Raw genomic sequence first — 19454 nt, 5'->3', positions numbered from 1 at the left:
TGTATGTTCATGCATTTTATGGCAGGAACCTAACTCCTTGGAGTTTACAGCGATTACTTTTACATGCAGCCTGATGACCGTAATAGTATACAATTTCACATTTTAAAAATTGATAGTTAAAACATTTTTTAAAGAGCAATTTCAATTTTATGTAGATCTTGGTTCCTCTTCTTATCTCGCTCTCGCAACCACATCATCACTAATTACATTAGACTACTTTTGGATTAGTGCTAAAACTTTGACCTTGTTATTGATACCGGCTTTCAGACTCCAGTAGCAGAACCAAAAGGGTTCCAAAGCAAAATATGGACAACTCCAAAACCCACCGTCTTACTCCAGCCTCCAGGGGCACCATGCCATTGTAGCCCACAACATACCACTTACCTTTTGATAGCATAAAAGTCTTTATTGCAGCAAAACCAAAATATTTTGCCCCTGTAAAGTCTCAATCACTTTGAAGTGGATATTTACTACTGGTACTGAAATTCCCAAAATGCTGGCACTATACGGTACTGTTTAAAATTTGAGTTTTTTTGGTACTTTTCTAGTACTGGTATACCAAACATCCCTGAACTACATATACACCAAACATCCAAAACCTTTTGAAACTAATAAGAAGAAGATTTAGCTCTCTTAAAGATCATATATAAAACAAAAGCTAAAAATCCATTAGAAATAATCATAAAGCCATGTCATCTTTCAAAATTTTGAAGTTGTGCAGGGGGTGGATACCAATAAACTAAACCAAACCAAACTCAACATTGAAAATATGTAAAATCAGCTGGATTTCATAAAATAAGAAAAAAAAAAAAGATTAGTATATTAAAAAAAAAAAAAAAAAAAAAAAAAAAAAAGTATCATCAATGGTTATCTTACAAAGATACAAAATAAAAAAAACACACACAACTGTCTGTTAAACAGAAAGTTTAACAACTTGCCATCATTATTATATTGTATACTAAATGTATCACTTACCAAACAATAGAAAGATGGTCAGTGGATACCCATGTCCTTGGAACAGCTGTGCTCTGATAAAAGAAAGGAAAAAATAATTTGCTTTTAATGAATCTAAAATTTTTAATGAAATATTTGGTAGAATTTAATTACAGAAAACATAAGACTTGTACTTTTTCTAAAGTCCCTTGCTAACTGTAGTAAAAAAAAAAATGTACTTTGAGTCACTAAAACTTTGCTTTACAAACTGTCATCATTTGGGTTAATTAAAAAAAAATTAAATTAAGCAGGATAGATTTTTGTATGGATTTTTAATGTGTAGATTTTGATTTTCAGATCAGTTTGAAGTTAAAGTAATATTTCAAAGTTCTTAAACATTTTTAGCATCTATATATCATGCTTTAAAGATGTACCATGAGAAAAAGTAAAAATGTTAATAAATAAAAAGCACATAGGATACAAACATATTGTATATGTAGCACTTACAATAACTCACATTCAAATATATAAGCCTATTTTTAATATGAGACTCCAATCTTAATTTTGCCTAATGTGGCAGTCGTAATTCAAAGTAAATGGCTGCCAAACTGCAGATATAACCTTTGTAAGAAACAGACAGAGAAAATAATTGGTCTTCTTTCAATTTGATTTATTTTTGTATAGCACTATTTACTGATTACAGGTACATACTGTAGCACTGTGACAGGTCCTCAAGTAAAATGCAAATATAAACTTTACGAAATACATAATGATTATACATAAAGACCGAGATTTGTTTAAACAGACAGGAAAATAAAATTTGAAACTAACATAAATGGAACCCAGCAACATCTTTCCATCACTTAATTGTTGAACTATGACCAGTTAACAATAGAAGAGAGGGGTAAAACGTAGTCAGCAGTGCCCCTGGTGAAAATAGCCCACTGGAAAGTCCACGGTCAAATACAGCAGACAAAATCAGACACAGTCAGTCATCAAGACCTAGGCCAAATGGCTGTCCACATCCTTCTTGGCATTCTATGGCACAAAGTCTGTGTTAGGCTGTCTAATCTGGCAAAAGAATCTTTCCATCCATTGATTCTAAAGCTCCCAGTATCTCAGGTGACTTTAAGATCAATTTTCAAAGGTTCATGCAACTTTAATAACTTAACTTTCTATGCAGAAGATATACTTTAGTATTTGAAAATTAGACCAGCTAAGAAGACTCTCCATTTTGTTGTCCGATAGATTCAGTGGTATTTCTGCCTATAGAATTAACTGATCAAACTCTGCGTTTCTCTCTCTCTCTCTCTCAATTACCTCAATAAATAATTCAGCCTCTTTGCTGACATTCCTATCATTTCTCAAGTTATTGCAAAGAAACAATTATGAATGCTGGTGGAATCTATACATTATTGATGGACTTGCAAACTTTAAATCAATCACTTAAAGAGCTATGGCAACAACTTTGCATTTTATAACAATAGTCAGAATATTTCAATACTAATGCTCTGCTGCTTTATAATAAAATGTTACATCCTATTAGTGTTACACTTATTTGTGGGGGACAAACTTATCTGCATTTCCACTTTGAAGTGAATTGGAAATGTTTCTTAAACCTTTATAAAATAATGCACTGTAAGGACTGATTGCTACCATTTAACATAGAAGAATTAAGATGTAATTAATGGTTGCTTACAGGTTTCATAATACGGCATTATTTGTTCTATGTATGACAATGGTATCTCTGCAGTTGCACAGCAATCGGAATATAACATATGTCTAATAATTGCCTAGTTAATAAGAATAAATGCGGTATATGGTATATACATCTTTTAAAATACATACTTAAGACAACATTCTTTACTTGACTCTCAACATTGTTACTGTAATGTCCTTTTTAAAATTTCACATTTTGAGATTACAATCAAGTCAAAATATAAAGGCAAAACTCAATAGCCAACTGTATATTTCAGTGGTTTTCAAAGAGTGGTGCACTGCCAACTGATGGTACATAATCCTGTGCACGGTGGTCTGTGAGCTGACTGGTCCTTTACTTCTACACTACTTCTTCTCACTCCAACCTTATGCAAATGCAGTGATTTCTCCCCCTCTTTTAATTTCTTCAAATTTGCAGTCACACTACTGCTCTCTCTCCCATCCAACCTAACTCCTGCACTACATGGAACTTCTTTTTAATCCCTCTTGACATCCAGCTCAAGAGCCAACCCCTGGCCCCATCAGCCCCTTAATTCCATGTGGATGCTAAAGCATGCTGCTTCTGATGTACTAAGTTTCCAGCTATGTGTACAGTAAAACCAACTTTAAGACTTTACTGTAGATCATGGGCCAAAATCTGTGACTTTGAAAAAGTACCTAGCAAGTTTTGAAGGTTAGTCTAGTAATGAATACTTCTAGGTGTGCAGGGTCAAGCAAACTACAGATCCAGAGAGGCATAAAAGAACAGTGTATATACCTGACCCAGACCTCAGAGGAGACACCAGGTGAGACGCAGACACTTGTGAGGAAAACCAAAAACATAAGTCAGAATGGGAGCTCATAGAGTAGTAGTACAAGAATTAGCTTGCAACATTGAAAGAAAGTGAAAAGCTGTACAAGTCTGACAGAGTTTTGGTCATGCTGGATTTTTGTCATTCTTAGGACACCTTCTAAAGGCATAACACCAAGAGTATTAGACACACTTAAATTAAGGAGGTGCTTTTCAATAAACAGCTCTGTTTAGGGCAGCTAAATCACTATTTGAGTTGCTATGCCAACTGTTCCTCTTTGCCCCTCAATTGATTACAGTATTTTTCACACAAGAACCTGTAGAAAATAAATGTGATAAATGTAAAATGGAATAAATGTCAGATGACCATATATGCACGACTGAACTTCTGCATTGGTTAATCTGGGCTACAGGAGTCCTGAAACTAAAGAAGGTGTATGAAAAAATATTTGTTCTTGGTTTTTCAAAGAAGTGTTCCTGCTCTCCAACTGGCTGATCCAGTCCACTTTAATACCTTTACCATGATCTCAGAGATGAATCATCCAGAGACAGCATCATCCCATAATTTAAATGTCTCCAGTAAATTGCAGGTAGTGACAGAGTGGCTATTGAAAAGCATTTACAGCAACAAGAGAGCCGAATACAGGATTTTCAAATTGAAAGAGTTTGAAGAAAAAAAGTGATTTGTGTGCTATAATAGCAACTGTTCTTTAGCAATGGCCAGTGACAGCATTCTAGCTCTAGAGATCGTGAAGCATATAAAAGTGATGATTTTGCATATTCTGAAACAAAAGTGCTGGGCAACTTTCAACGCTACCCATTGATTTTCAGAATGCAAAGCAAGATTTATCATGTAAAGATGAATCCTTACACAATTTGTCCTGAATCTGTTCATAAGTGATGGCACATTAGCTGCAATTGTGACTGACCCCAAAAGACACGCACGGCCACTCATCCAATACTGAACACTGAAACTAAATAATTGAGTGCTCATGTGATGTTAGGTCAGTAATGACAAGCAGCTGGCTTTTTTATTACTTATTATTGTATACAATACTTCAAAAGACTAATGTTGTAATGTACTGATCAGAAAAACCTTTATTTGAAATGCACTATACTAGATATGGCTCACGAGTGAACAATGTTTCCTCTCCACTTGTGAGGGGTTTGCATTTTGTTGACATCATACTTGTCACTTCGCACAGTAGTGAAAAATAATTTTTGAAAATAAAATCATTCTCTACTTTTTAAATATCCAAGCAGAATGATGTTGTTGTTGACATACCGCATGGTTTGGAAAGGTCATTTGACAATGAAACAATACAAACTGCACCTCATACAATTACTGAGCTGGCACTCTCTCTACCAAAAAACAACAGGTAAAGTTTATTGGTAGCTCAACAAAAGTTCCCAGAGCCTGCAAACTAGTGAAAAAATCAGTCCTGCTTATTTCTCTCTTTTTCCTTTTATCTATTTCTATTCTTCTTTTCATTTTACCTCCTTTATTCGAATAGATGAAAATGACTTATATTGTTAAAATATAATAATTTATAGAAGTATGATCATTTTTATAAATATTTTTATTTCGTCTTTATATCTCTCTCAAAATATATATAATAAAATAAATATTATTATACTATATATTATATAATATAATACAGTGGAACCTCGGTTTGCGAGCATAATTCGCTCCAGAAACGTGCTCGTAGTCCAAAGCACTCGTATATCAAAGTGAATTTCCCCATAAGAAATAATGGAAACTCAGATGATTTGTTCCACAACCCAAAACTATTCATATAAAAATGATTAATACAAAATATAAGGTAAAAATACATAAAACAAATTAACCTGTACTTTACCTTTGAAAAGAATAATGGCTGGTGTGAACGAGTTTCTAAACTCTTGTGGGATTGCACCCAACGGGACGACCCGCGGAAGAGCGTCCCAAAGCAATCGCAGTCTCCCAGCGCTGTAGCAGTTCACCATAAAAGCAAATCCGAAAAGATCGCAGACATGCCATAAGCGCCTGCCGTCGATGGGTGATACAAGGAACAAAGAACATTATAAATGCACAGGGCCCTGCCTGACTGCTGTGTCTGTGTATAGGAGAGCGGCAGATCCCACTACAATAAATAACCGTGCTGTTGCGGTTTCAAGCTGAATAAAGATGGTGTTGCTAAAGTACTGAGACTCAGCTTTGTGTTTTAGGGTGCAAGACGGGGACTCGCACGTCACAGCACACACGCGCACGCGAGCACACACACATACACACACACGCGCACGCGAGCACACACACATACACGCGAGCGAGCACACACACATACACACACACACACGCGCGCGCACACAGTCATAATGCTAATGCTGCAGTAAACAATATACGCTCGTATGGATGTGGACTATATGAGTGAGGCACGCCGACTCAGACGGAGAATAGAAGACAATTGCCCACAATCCCACAGCGAGAGAGAGAGAGAGAGAAGAACCATCAGCTCAGTTGTGATCACATGACACTCAGCAGACAAAGCGTATACATACTACTTGTACTGCAAGACCTCGCTCGTTTATCAAGTCAAAATTTATTAAAAATTTTTGCTCGTCTTGCAAAACACTCGTAAACCAAGTTACTCGCAAACCGAGGTTCCACTGTATTTGACACTGCATATTAATTTTGATGGATTCACTAACACACTTAAAATACTTTTTGCAACTGTTACATCATTTCACCATAACTCTGCACTTAAAGCCTGAATTTGTGTCGGGATCTAGGTATGTCCATCTTTAAATTTATTACTGTGCATGCATGCACACGCTATGAAGATAAGGTATGATTTCAGCCAAAACAAAATATGGAGATCTATATAGCAGTTACTATAGTGTTTTAGATTGTCCATATTAAGCCCTGCTTGTCTGTGAGGTGTCATAATAATATATCCCCACTTGTATAAAGCATCCCAGAGCCAAACAGATCTGTATTATTTTGAATGAAGAGAGGGAAAGTGTAAGACAGTATTAAAAATTTATGCTCTCATAATTACCAATTATGTGGTTAAATGAATGCTGCAATAGCCTATCAAGCAAATATTTAAAGTATGCATACAAGAATTTTAAGAATCAAAAATTTACATGCATTTCAAACAACTGTCTGGTGATCAATATCATCATAGAATCTGTGCAGAGAAAAAAGGTTAAAGCCAATAAGTACTCTGTGATCAAATGCTGGTGGCAAATGGAAAGAGGGGTCAAAAGTAAAGACAGGAGAGGAGACATGACATATATCACTTTTAAAGAACAATATTTTCCCCTCCCTATTATGTAACCTTATATAAGATACTAGCAAAATACCCGCGCTTCGCAGCGGAGAAGTAGTGTGTTAAAGAGGTTATGAAAAAGTAAAGGAAACATTTTAAAAATAACGTAACATGATTGTCAATGTAATTGTGTTGTCATTGTTATAAGTGTTGCTGTCATAAATATATATATACATATACACATACACATATATTATAACACACTACTTCTCCGCTGCGAAGCGCGGGTATTTTGCTATATATATATATATATATACACATACAGATATATATTATATATATATACACACACATATATATATATATACACATACAGAGATATATATATATGTGTGTGTATATATATATATATATATATATATATATATATATATATATATATATATATATATATATATATATATTAATATATATATATATATATATATATATATATGAGAAAGGACACACTATCTTTGATATATGCACATACTAAATCGACAGGACACACATTCAACTGGGACAACGTAAAAGTAAAATTTAAGGCCAGTACAAAAAGCGCCAGAGAGTTGGCCGAGTCTTGGCTATCAGATGAAAATGCCATCAACAGACACTTGGACATAAACCCAGCATATGCCAACTTAAGAAGGACATATGCACTTTAATTAAACGATACACCCCCCCCCCCCCCCCCTTTGATCATACTGACTTAGTGTGTGTGTGTATGTATGTGTATATATATATATATATATATATATATGTATATATATGTGGATGTGTATATGTATATATATATATATATATATATATATGTAGATATGTATATATATGTATATATGTATATGTATATATATGTTTATATGTGTGTGTGTGTATATTATATATATATATATATATATATATATATATATATATATATATATATATATATATATATATAAAAGACAGCAACACTCATAACAATGACAACACAATTACATTGACAATCATATTACGTTATTTTTAAAATGTTTCCTTTTCTTTTTCATAACCTCTTTAACACACTACTTCTCCGCTGCGAAGCGCGGGTATTTTGCTATTTATCTATATATATATATATATATATATATATATATATATATATATATATATATATATATATATATAAAGGAGAGTTGGGATCCGAGAGACTGTGTTTGTGGAGGGATGGAGAGTTAAGGCGGGTGTTGGAGTCACGTGATCATCTCCCCTCCCATTCACCTCATTTCATTCACTTCATTTCGCTCCAAGCTGAGCTCCGCAGCTGGCGCGGTCTTGCTGTTCTTGATTTGCTTTTCACATGGCCAAGTATACGTTGCATGCTCAAGAGTAAGCTCAGCGCACAACTTGGTCATATTACAACCGGAGGGGCGAACTGACAACATGGTATACAAAGAGATCCTTAACAAATAATTATTGGTATAATTTCCCTCAGTTTATTATTTAAAATTTTAAAGCAGTACTTCGCCGCTGCGAAGCGTGGGTATTTTGCTATATATATGACAGCAAAACTCATAACAATGACAACACAATTACATTGACAATCATGTTATGTTCTTTTTAAAATGTTTCCTTTTCTTTTTCATAACCTCTTTAACACTCTACTTCTCCGCTGCGAAGCGCGGGTATTTTGCTAGTATATATCTCTGTATGTGTATATATATATGTGTGTGTATATATATAATATATATCTGTATGTGTATATATATAATATATATCTGTATGTGTGTATTATATATATATATATATATATATATATATATATATATATATATATTATATAGCAAAATACCCGCGCTTCGCAGCGGAGAAGTAGTGTGTTATAATATATGTGTATGTGTATATGTATATATATTTATGACAGCAACACTTATAACAATGACAACACAATTACATGGACAATCATGTTACGTTATTTTTAAAATGTTTCCTTTACTTTTTCATAACCTCTTTAACACACTACTTCTCCGCTGCGAAGCGCGGGTATTTTGCTAGTATATATATATATATATATATATTATATATATATATATATATATATATATATATATATATATATACACACATATACACACATACATGCAGTTTCAATAACATAGAAATCAATATAAACAACATTAACATCATTATCATATGAGAATATGAAGTAATATATAAGAAGCACATTTCATATAAATATAAATTATTAAACAGTAAACTCTTCTTCTGTAATGTGCTACCGTGGCTATTCGTTTGTCTGTCCAGGATTTTAAATCACCTGTAGCTCGCAAACTGTTTCACCTACTGACTTGAAATCTGGTAGACATATAGAACGTCACGTCTACTATCCGCTTTATGGGTGATGATTGTATTACTCTTTTTATCCATCCATCCATCCATTTTCCAACCCGCTGAATCCGAACACAGGGTCACGGGGGTCTGCTGGAGCCAATCCCAGCCAACACAGGGCACAAGGCAGGAAACAATCCTGGGTTTTTATCTTTATTTTATTTTATTGTAGAATCAACTCCTATCTGCGCACACCAGGGCGGCCGTGGGCGGATGCGTATGGTGTATTCACTCCACGTTATCGTGCATTGCGCTGTCACTGGTATTTTGATAAAAGAATTTGAACAACATATAAGAAGCGTATAAATTATTAAAAAGTAAAACATTAACATTTAAGAAGTAAAGTTACATTAAGTACTACTGCAGTGCCTTCGGGTATACCTCATTTTTTGTTTGCCCATTACATGCTTAAATGTATACATTTTTTGGTGCACCTACCCGAGAACACGTGACATATAACCGTGCGTGGGAGAAGCATGGATTTTAAACACGCGTTGAGTTCATCTGCTGGTCTCCCTCGTGAAATAACTGGTAATGTTTGACTAAAATCTACAGCGAGTAAAACGACATTACCTCCTATTTTTTTTTTTACGATCTCTGAGATCTTGCTTTTTTCGGTTCAAGGCTTCATAAGCTCTTTTATGTTCTATGGTGTACTTATCCCAAGCCATCATCTTTGAATGTTGCAAGACTTTCGCCTTGTATGTAGATCGGGGTAATTACATTCATTGCATTCCTAGTCTGAATCACAATCTGATTGTATGGGTGGTTACCTGGCACTGTAGGGTTGCTACCCGTCCTTTAAAATACGGAATCGTCCCGTATTTGAGAATGAAATGGTGCGTCCCGTTTTGAATCAATACGGGACGGAATTTGTCCCGTATTTTTTTTATCATTTATTTTAAAGCAGCGTCTCATGCAAATCATCCCACACGCATTTTATGAAGATGCCTCCTTTCCTACTTTGGATTGGGTAATACTTGATGCCATCGTTAGTTTGATTGGTCTTTTTAACTGTCCAGTGAGGAGGGCGGGTCTTTTAAGTAGAGTCTGCAAACTGTTGGCACTGGGATGTGGCACCCGCTGCAGTATGTGTCCCTTATTTTTTTGTATTAAAAGTGGTAACCCTACCTGGCAGGTAACACTTATGTTTGGTCATGAAGTCGTCTAAAATCAGCCACGTGCCCTCTTTTAATTGTGAGAAGCAGATATATATAGCCAAATTCTCGCGCTTCGTTGCGGCGAAGTACTGCTTTTAATTTTTTAAGAAGAAAGTAAAACCTTTTTAAACGGATCGAAAATATACCAATAACAATTTGTTAAGGATCTGTTTTTTTGTGAACCTCGCTTTTCACAGCTGTCCCGCTACGGCGTGTGTTTCGTTTATTTGACAGTATGTAGAGCGTGGTAATTAAATTCATGGCATTCGTTTTCTGAATCACAATCTGACTGTATGGATGGTTACCTGCCAGGTTACGCTTGTGGTTGGTCAGGAAGTCGCCTTACATCCGCCACGTGCCCTCTTTCTGTTCCCAGAAGCTGATCATAGAATGGTTTTAATAGTTTACTTTCAAATAATGCAGAGTATGCGACACGTGTTTCTCCTTAATTCTGGGCTCATCAGGCATACACACTCACTGCATCCCCTCTCGAGAATCGAATATCGTCAGCGCCAGAGTTGAAGCCCCTAACGTTGCGGTCAGCAAGTGGGCTAACATCCGCCATGTGCCGTCTTTCAGTTGCGAGAGGCAGATCATAGAATGGTTGAAACTGTTGCCCCTAACGTTGCGCTACGGCGTGTGGTTCGTTTATACCTCGTGTCTTCTCATTAAACTTTTATCTCGCGAATATGTTATTGCAATCCGCAGCGGGAGCATTTCTATAAACTTAATTTAAACTTACGTTTTACACCGTGCTTTGTTTCCCTTATGAACATGCTTGTATGCTTCACTCGCTCCCTTCTCAATTGTTTAATGAATTTTTTGTTCTTCGCTGTTTGCGGCTCCTCCTTCATTTGTCCCTACTGCATTCACAGTCTTTTCACGTTATTGCAATCCGCAGCGGGAGCGTTTCTATAAACTTAATTTAAACTTACGTTTTACACCGTGCTTTGTTTCCCTTATGAACATGCTTGTATGCTTCACTCGCTCCCTTCTCAATTGTTTAATGAATTTTTTGTTCTTCGCTGTTTGCGGCTCCTCCTTCATTTGTCCCTATTACGTTCACAGTCTTTTCACGTGATTACGTGGGAGGCGTGATGACGTGACACTCAACTCCTCCTCCCACGGCCATCGAGCTGCCGTCCATTACAGTATATTGTGAAAAAGAGGTTCCAGTTATGACCATTACGCGTTGAATTTCGAAATGAAACCTGCCTAACTTTTGTAAGTAAGCTGTAAGGAATCAGCCTGCCAAATTTCAGCCTTCCACCTACACGGGAAGTTGCAGAATTAGTGATGAGTCAGTCAGTCAGTCAGTCAATCAGTCAGTCAGTGAGTCAGTGAGGGCTTTGCCTTTTATTAGTATAGATACTAATAAAATAGTTTTTAAAAGTATAATGTTCAAATAAAAGGGGAAATGAACCTGCAAAATACTGAGATAACGGATTTCACTGTTCATTATGCAATTCTGAAAAGAGTTTACGGTGATTAGGCCTTTGTCTAGTTTTAAAATACTTGCTGTATCTTGATCACTGTCACTAGACAGATGATGCCTTGCACATTGTAGGTTGACCCAAAGAGTAGTAGTTACTACAAACCTTGAATTCTAGTTTCATAGTGCTACTTTTTTAGGTTGCTTGTTTATACTGTTTGAAAGCAATAAAAATGAATATCAAGCACAGTCCAGCTAACCATTTATAAGTGCAAATCTTGTTAGTTGAATATATTTACATTACTGAAAGTGAGAAAGATTCATTTTAAAGACTACGGACTTACTCAACTTGCATCAATGTCTTATGATGAATGCCACTGGTGACAGAACACAATTGAGCTACCATTAGCTAAGAACTATAAGCAAAGGAAATAAGAGTATGCATAGTTATCTAAACAAAACGTAACTTTCCTGAAATAGAGAACTTTATTGCTGTATGTTTTTTTTTTCTTCACAGTCCCTTTGCCTTTTCTTTTGTCTTTAAAACTGCTATACCATTTGAGTCACCCCTTCGTTTCCAAATTTATCAACAAAGCCCGTTTTAAAAAAAATGAGCGTGTAAATGAAGCAATTTAGGACTGTAATCAAATACTAGGTTTATTATTCTTAGCAACAAATTGGCTTAGTTTAGTTTGCACATGCTAAGGTCAAAATATTGATCATACCTGAACTCAGTTTACCTTGTTTTCATATGAGCAACAGATTAAGTTGTGGGAGTTCTATTTGAGACATTTTTTTTTAACAAATGTTAGCTTCTACTCACTATATGAAAGGCAATGGTCAACAGGATAACAAAATCAGTAGCACAGGTGTATCTTACCACAAGTGAAAGCTTGTTGAGATCATCAGCAGGACAAGGCAATACAGTAAGACCTGATCGTACTTGATAGTCTCTGAAGCCTCCTCCTATAGACAGGACTGTGACATTTTGAAGCTCTACAGCATGGTCCATCCAGTAGTTATTAACTGATCTGTAAAAATCTCAAATAACATTTTAATGAAAATCATTAAAATATTTATCACCAGTCAGCTATAAGAATTTGCAAGTAGCTGGTAATTTACAAGTAACCCATCTAATCAAAACATGTTTTAATTTGTTCCCAGTTTGTGCAAAGGAATATAAAGCCCACCCATTGAGCAGAGAAATATGCTATAAAACAGCAGCTGCTTAATGAAAAGAAGAGAAATATAAAGTTCGGTCTTCCTAAGGAGAGACAATAAACAAAACATGCCTAGTCAAGTTATAGTTCATCTTGGCAGAAGGTCCTCTTTGTCTTTTCAGAGTTTTTGAATAAAGCAGCATTTAGCAACTGATTTTACAAAGGCACACAGACATATCTTTCATTTGAAAAATGGAGGAAAACTCTTTCTTCTTAACTCCAGGAATTGAATGTAATGAATACATTAATTGGAAATGAGTGATAAAGCCTTTTCAGAATGATAATGATCTTTATTTCCAGAGATTTCCTTGGTCACTGCAAGTCAAATAAATACAACAGGCTGCCAAAATGTGGTTCAGCTTGAACTTTATAGCCTAAAATAAAATATGTATACACCAATCAGTTGACAGTACTCTAAAATACTTATGGGGCATCCAAGAGGTTAGTCTTCTCACTAAACTAAAGCCAAGATCACTCCAAATTAACACAGAATTTTAAACCACCTACTATCTACAGCTATCCTCCAAAGCTGCAATTAATGTTCTTATGTCTTTACAGTAAAATTAAGGAAGACAGCCCATCATTTTCTGTGACTATTCTGAACCATATTATCTATTTTGTTACAAACTAATTGTTATGAACTTGAAATTAAGGAGACATTCTAGAAATAATTTTATATCATCTTAAGTAACTCCACCTAAGCCTGCTACAGACACTATTATATCTTACTGAAACAAATCATGGAATAAAACAATAGCGGAGTAAAGAAATATTGAAACAACAACCATGCAATTCGATCATGCTGCCGATTTAACAAATATACCAGTGTGTATATAGCAGTAACATACTGTATGTTTTGGATCATAGTTCTTCTGGAAGTTCCAGTGATGGCCCAGTCTTAGTTTCTTGACAGAAACAGCCAGATTTAAATTTAAAATCTCCTGGGGCCTTGTGTATAAATGGTGCATACACACATTTCCATGATCACATCAAGATATATAAAAACTAAATCTGGCGTAAAGCGCATTTTTCTCAGACTATGCGTACGCATGTTTCTGCTCGGTTTTGTAAATGGGCTGAACCCAGCATCAAAGCAGTGTTTCTGTTTCCATGCGGTTTCCCTTTCTGTTTCATATTTGTACCCATGATGCAGGCTTTATCAAATATACTGAAATTAATTGCATATCATTTACAAATTTAAAGCACTTGATTGTAATCAATCTGTACATAATGGAGCACAAAATGGCCAAACTATTCCAACTACCATGACTGCTTTAGCACTGTTAGAAGCCATCACAAATGGGAGAATTAGAAGACAGCATGTGTTTACAGTTCATTCTGACTTCTTGACCTATGATGATGACTGGCTTCTAAGTCGATTTACATTTCCAAGAGCTATCCTCTTGGAACTATGTGCTGTTAGAATACTATGATATATACTTGACATCATTTTTATGATATAATGCGTTAAAGTATAAATGTTATATCTTACAGATAAAATTGTTCATTTAAATAATGTATACTGTTAAAAATTAAACATATGGGGACATGGTGGCAGAGCAGAGGTACTGCTGCCTTGCAGTAAGGGGGTCACATCCCAGGTGTACCTTGTCTGGAGTTTGTATGTTTTCCTGGTGGGTTTCCTCTGCGTGCTTCAGTTTCCTTCCAAAGGCATGCAGGTTTGGGGATTTGGTGATGCTGAATTGGCACTACTAGTGTATGTGTGTGCCTGTACTCACCCCGTGATTAGCTGGCCCCCCATCGTGGGATTGTTCCTGCCTTGAGGTCAATGCTTACTGGGACTGGAATGACCCTGGATAGACGGAATAATTAAGAATGTATAAAAAAAGATTTTTCAGTGTTCCTTAAAAGTTTGAAGAATCAGCAGTCTAAGCTTACAGCTGGTTTTACATTTATTATAAATGCTTTTGTGTGGCAGTTGGTTACATTGAGAAAGAAAATGGAAGGGCAGGCATTGGTGGTTGGTACATTTGACAGAGACAGTACTACTGCAATAAAGAAACCCCATCCAGAAGAACATCCATTAAATTCTTAGGACACCTGGCCGCAATATCTCTAAAAAAAGGGATTGCAAAAGCATCTGCATGTTCAATGCAGAGAACATTTATGGCAGGTGTGACAAGGCTCTAAGAGGCTAGATGTATGAATGAGTATCCCACAGGTTTATTGAAATAATGTGTAAATGTTGGGTTAGTGAGCTGGTGATCGGGGACACAGACACATAATTTAATGGATGTTCTCGTGAGTGGGCTTTCTTTATTGCAGCCATGATGTCTTTATCAAACATACCAATCCCCAGTTCATAACCTTTTGTTTACTTTTCACTCATAACCAATCACCACACAATAAACGTTTTTGTGATAGTAAAACTAGCCAAAAACTTAGAATACCGAGTGTTCAGAAATTTAACAGTAGAATCCCTGAAGCCTACAAAAAAGTCTAAAGTGGTCATACCCTAACCTGATTTCTTTTTCTTCAGTTATATTCTTGAATAAAAGCACACTTGTTTTGTTATACTTGAACCTTTTGGAAAAGTGTTTCTTTGATATTTGGACATCACTCTTCACACATTATACACTTCATGTCAAAATTTTGTCATTAGTATTATAGTATGACAAAAAGTTTAGCTAGGTGTTCAATATTTCTTACCTCGCATTATTTACCCTATACAAGTCCAGGCACTTCACACCCACATAAACACTTGAGCTCTGAGAATTTTGCATCTCACTTCAGCTGCATTGGTGGGGGGGGGGGGGGTGGGATAGCAGGCTGCTTGCTGCTTGAGCTGATCGATGCATTTGCAAAACAACGATGCTGATAAAGAGGTGTGAAGGAATTTAAGGTGGCCTGGCATTACTACTTTTTTCAAAGGCTTCAGGGATTCTAGTGTTAAGGAACATTGAAAAATCATCATACATATTTAATTATTCCATCCATGGTCATGCCCATCTCAAGAAGCATTCTGCACAAGTAGCATCAATTTAGCATCACCAAATCTTCTTACCTGTATGACTTTGGAAGGAAACCAGACCATGCCGAGGAAACCCACCAGGAAAACATATAAACTCTAAGGGAGGGTACACCAGAGATGTAACCCCTTTAATGCGAAGCAGCAGCACTACTGCTGAGCCACCATGACCCCACATATTTAATACATGCATTAATTTATTTCATCATGAAAATTAAATCAAGTATACATCTTAGTATTCTAAAATGTTCAGAGAGCTGTAATATTATGAATGCAATGCATTATGTGCAGTGATCATTATTTGCGTGCTCCTGTCAGCGTAAGAGAAAGACCATTTAAGAAGCATGTAGCAATTAACAACTAGGTTGGAGAACACACAGAATATGAAGCATTTAACATGCTACTTTAGCTACGATGGGATTTAAGAAACTCTAGTAAATTAAATATTGATTTGAAGATGAAGTTTATGACATTCTACTTTAATGACAAAATAAAACTACAAGATTAAAAAGTCTACATTTTGACTTTAATCTCAACATAGACCTTTTTTTCTTAATTCAGTCCCTCATTTTTTTTTCTTCTCTGTGACCCTAATACGCTTCCGTATGACACTCAGATGATGGGCTGCAACTCAACTTTTTGCATCAACTTTGATATCTGGCCAATTCTTTATTTCAGGCACTGTGCGACTTTCTGAACTTGAACTTTTAGGTGCCTTTGCCACACTGTACCACTCAATCAATTACCTTTTGTTGCTTCTACCACTGCTTAAGCCACCAAATAGTATGTTTTTCTTTGCCTCTACTTAATTGAGCAGGACCTCCATTTCGCATTCGCTGAAAAAATTTTTTTTTTTTTTTTTTTTAAACATGTGCTTTTGCCATTGTCTTTTAACACTGAAAGGAAGGAGCTATTTATATTGATTTGCATATTCAAACAGGCACAATTCTGGGAGGAGTCAAGGTGGGGCTATAGGCACATGCATGCACGTTAAAATTCATGTTGACTGGGATTACATGCATCTGAATTTTCTTGTGCAAACACACATTTCTAGTTTTGTCCGTATACCATGTTTTATTGTGAATTCTACCCAAGGAGTTATACATGAGGCCTCTAGAGTTTCTCTGATTTCATGATGTCATGTACCCTAACATAGTTCCCAGGGCCTTTAGAGGAAAAACAGACCCACCACATCACAGAGCCTCCACTATACTTGACAGTGGGCATTAAATAAAGGTAAAGGTTCAGTTAAAAGTTCAAATTTAAGTAAAAGGTTTAAAGGTTTAAATTAACTGAGAGATGCTCCAGTCCTTAAGTTGTATTATCTAAATTTTAAAAAATAATAATAAAACTGCATCAGTTTTTACATTTTTTTTTCTTTTCTATATTTATTTATTATTGTCATGGAGCGATGGGAAGCCCTCAAACCCTTTGTGGGAAAACTATCAAAATCAATGAAATGCTTTTTAAAATTAGACATAAGTAATTAAAAGCTATCTTTAATTTACAAGTATGCAGAGGTCACAATTAAGGTAAAGGTAAATTTAAGTAAAATCAGATTGCTAAAAAATTCATAGCCCACAAATAAAATGCTAAAAGCTAAAAGAATAGAATTGTCCATTTATACTCAGTGTTAAATTATGTTAGAGGATTTATAATAAATTGCCTTCTAAATGATTCATCCAACCTGAATTCAACTGTATTTTATTGTTTTGCATGCTATGGAGTAGGCAGCATCCATTCAGTGGCACACATTTTCTCTTATCACAATATTTTTAGCCTATGAGCACTGTTCATTTTACTCGTAGGCACTGTGGCATAGTGGTTAAGGCTTTGGACCTCAAACCCTGAGGTTGTGGGTTAAAACCCTACTGTGCTCCAATTGGAAACATAGAAATGTGACCAATTGCATCATTAAAATGTTGCAAATTGCCTTGGATAAAAGAGTCAGCCAAACAGTAAGTAGGTTAAAGTAAATTCTTAAACAGAATTTGAAGAGGTGTTTGGGGAAGTGTATAAATAAATTACTGTGGTGCCAACTTTTTGCTGCTATTTATGCTCATTTGAGTTTAGTTTTTCTGTCGGTACTGTTTAAATCTGTGCAGGACACATGTTTCTGCTATATTCTTTGATACTCCTCTATATAAATTGGCTCACCATAAATTAAAGTTTCCACAGTTGAAACCAATGACTTTGATGCCACTAAGGCATTCACAGAACAGCCTATATTTCACAAATAGAGCAGGAATTTGTCAAGTCTTGACTGATTCCAAGAATCTTAAAAATAAATAAATTAATAATTTGAAAAGAAAAGCTGTTAAAAAAAAATATATATATATATATCAAAGAAGCAAAACAGAAACCCTCTCACATTGGGTCATTTAAAAGTTGGCAAATTAATTAGAACTTCAACATTTGACATATCGGATAAACACACTGCTAATTATTTTAATTTTTTTTACCATTACAATGATTCAGTTTTGAAATGATTATTAAACAAAGACTAAACCAGAAAACGGGCGGCACGGTGGCGCAGTGGGTAGCGCTGCTGCCTCGCAGTTGGGAGATCTGGGGACCTGGGTTCACTTCCCAGGTCCTCCCTGCGTGGAGTTTGCATGTTCTCCCCGTGTCTGCGTGGGTTTCCTCCGGGCGCTCCGGTTTCCTCCCACAGTCCAAAGACATGCAGGTTAGGTGGATTGGCGATTCTAAATTGGCCCTAGTGTGTGCTTGGTGTGTGGGTGTGTTTGTGTGTGTCCTGCGGTGGGTTGGCACCCTGCCCTGGATTGGTTCCCTGCCTTGTGCCCTGTGTTGGCTGGGATTGGCTCCGGCAGACCCCCGTGACCCTGTGTTCGGATTCAGCGGGTTGGAAAATGGATGGATGGATGGATAAACCAGAAAACATAATAGTATACAAATATCAAAAAATATTTAACTACTAATAAAGAAAAAAGTGTTAATAAAACAGGCAAATATTACAAATAGGACCAAAAAAAAAAATTATTTCTACTGCACCTCCAAGTTAAAATTACTGAAGGGTTCTATCCATTCATTGCTTCCTCCATTTTTTAACATATTTCTCTACTTCATGAAAGCTGTCAGGCAGTGGCAATCCCTGCAGGAACCAGAGTGTCAAACACAAACTACATGCAGTTATACTTGATCAGTAATCCTCAAATTGGCCAACTTAAAACATGCTTTTTAACACTCTGGGCAAGGGAAGCAGGAGATATGTCAGTACTTAAAAGATGTGAAGAAATGAAGTGTGTGTGTTTTATTTTCTTTTAATCATGTCTGGGTACATTACAGATACCCAAATAGCTTGAGACCTCCAGGTTAAAAGTTTTAATAAACCACTGAAGACCCATTTTGACATGCTTGAAAACTAGCATATGAATATGCAAAGACTGTGTGTAAATTGTGCATGGGAAACTTCTTCAGCTCTGACATGTTTTAATCAAACAGCACTTATGCTTATTGGTTTATTATTTTCTACTGAAACATCTGGTGTCATCCTGCAAAAGGCAGGTCTCAGGATAATGTATATGATGTTAGATTACTCTCAAAATTTTGTGTTC

At 35.8% G+C, this 19454-nt stretch overlaps 1 protein-coding gene across 1 annotated transcript in view; it reads right to left on the bottom strand.

Moving 5' to 3' along the window:
• pgap1 (post-GPI attachment to proteins inositol deacylase 1) overlaps positions 1 to 19454 on the bottom strand; it is a 319938-nt gene that overhangs the window by 261191 nt on the left and 39293 nt on the right. The window contains exons 5-6 of the mRNA XM_051930514.1: positions 12551 to 12711; positions 976 to 1028 (exon numbers count right to left, since the gene is read on the bottom strand). Of these exons, the coding sequence (XP_051786474.1) occupies positions 976 to 1028; positions 12551 to 12711 (214 nt within the window). The remainder of the gene's footprint in view (positions 1 to 975; positions 1029 to 12550; positions 12712 to 19454) is intronic.

Source organism: Erpetoichthys calabaricus, chromosome 8, assembly GCF_900747795.2.
Source record: "Erpetoichthys calabaricus chromosome 8, fErpCal1.3, whole genome shotgun sequence".
Classification (NCBI taxonomy): Eukaryota; Metazoa; Chordata; class Cladistia; order Polypteriformes; family Polypteridae; genus Erpetoichthys; species Erpetoichthys calabaricus.
This window is presented reverse-complemented; position numbering and strand designations above follow the sequence as displayed.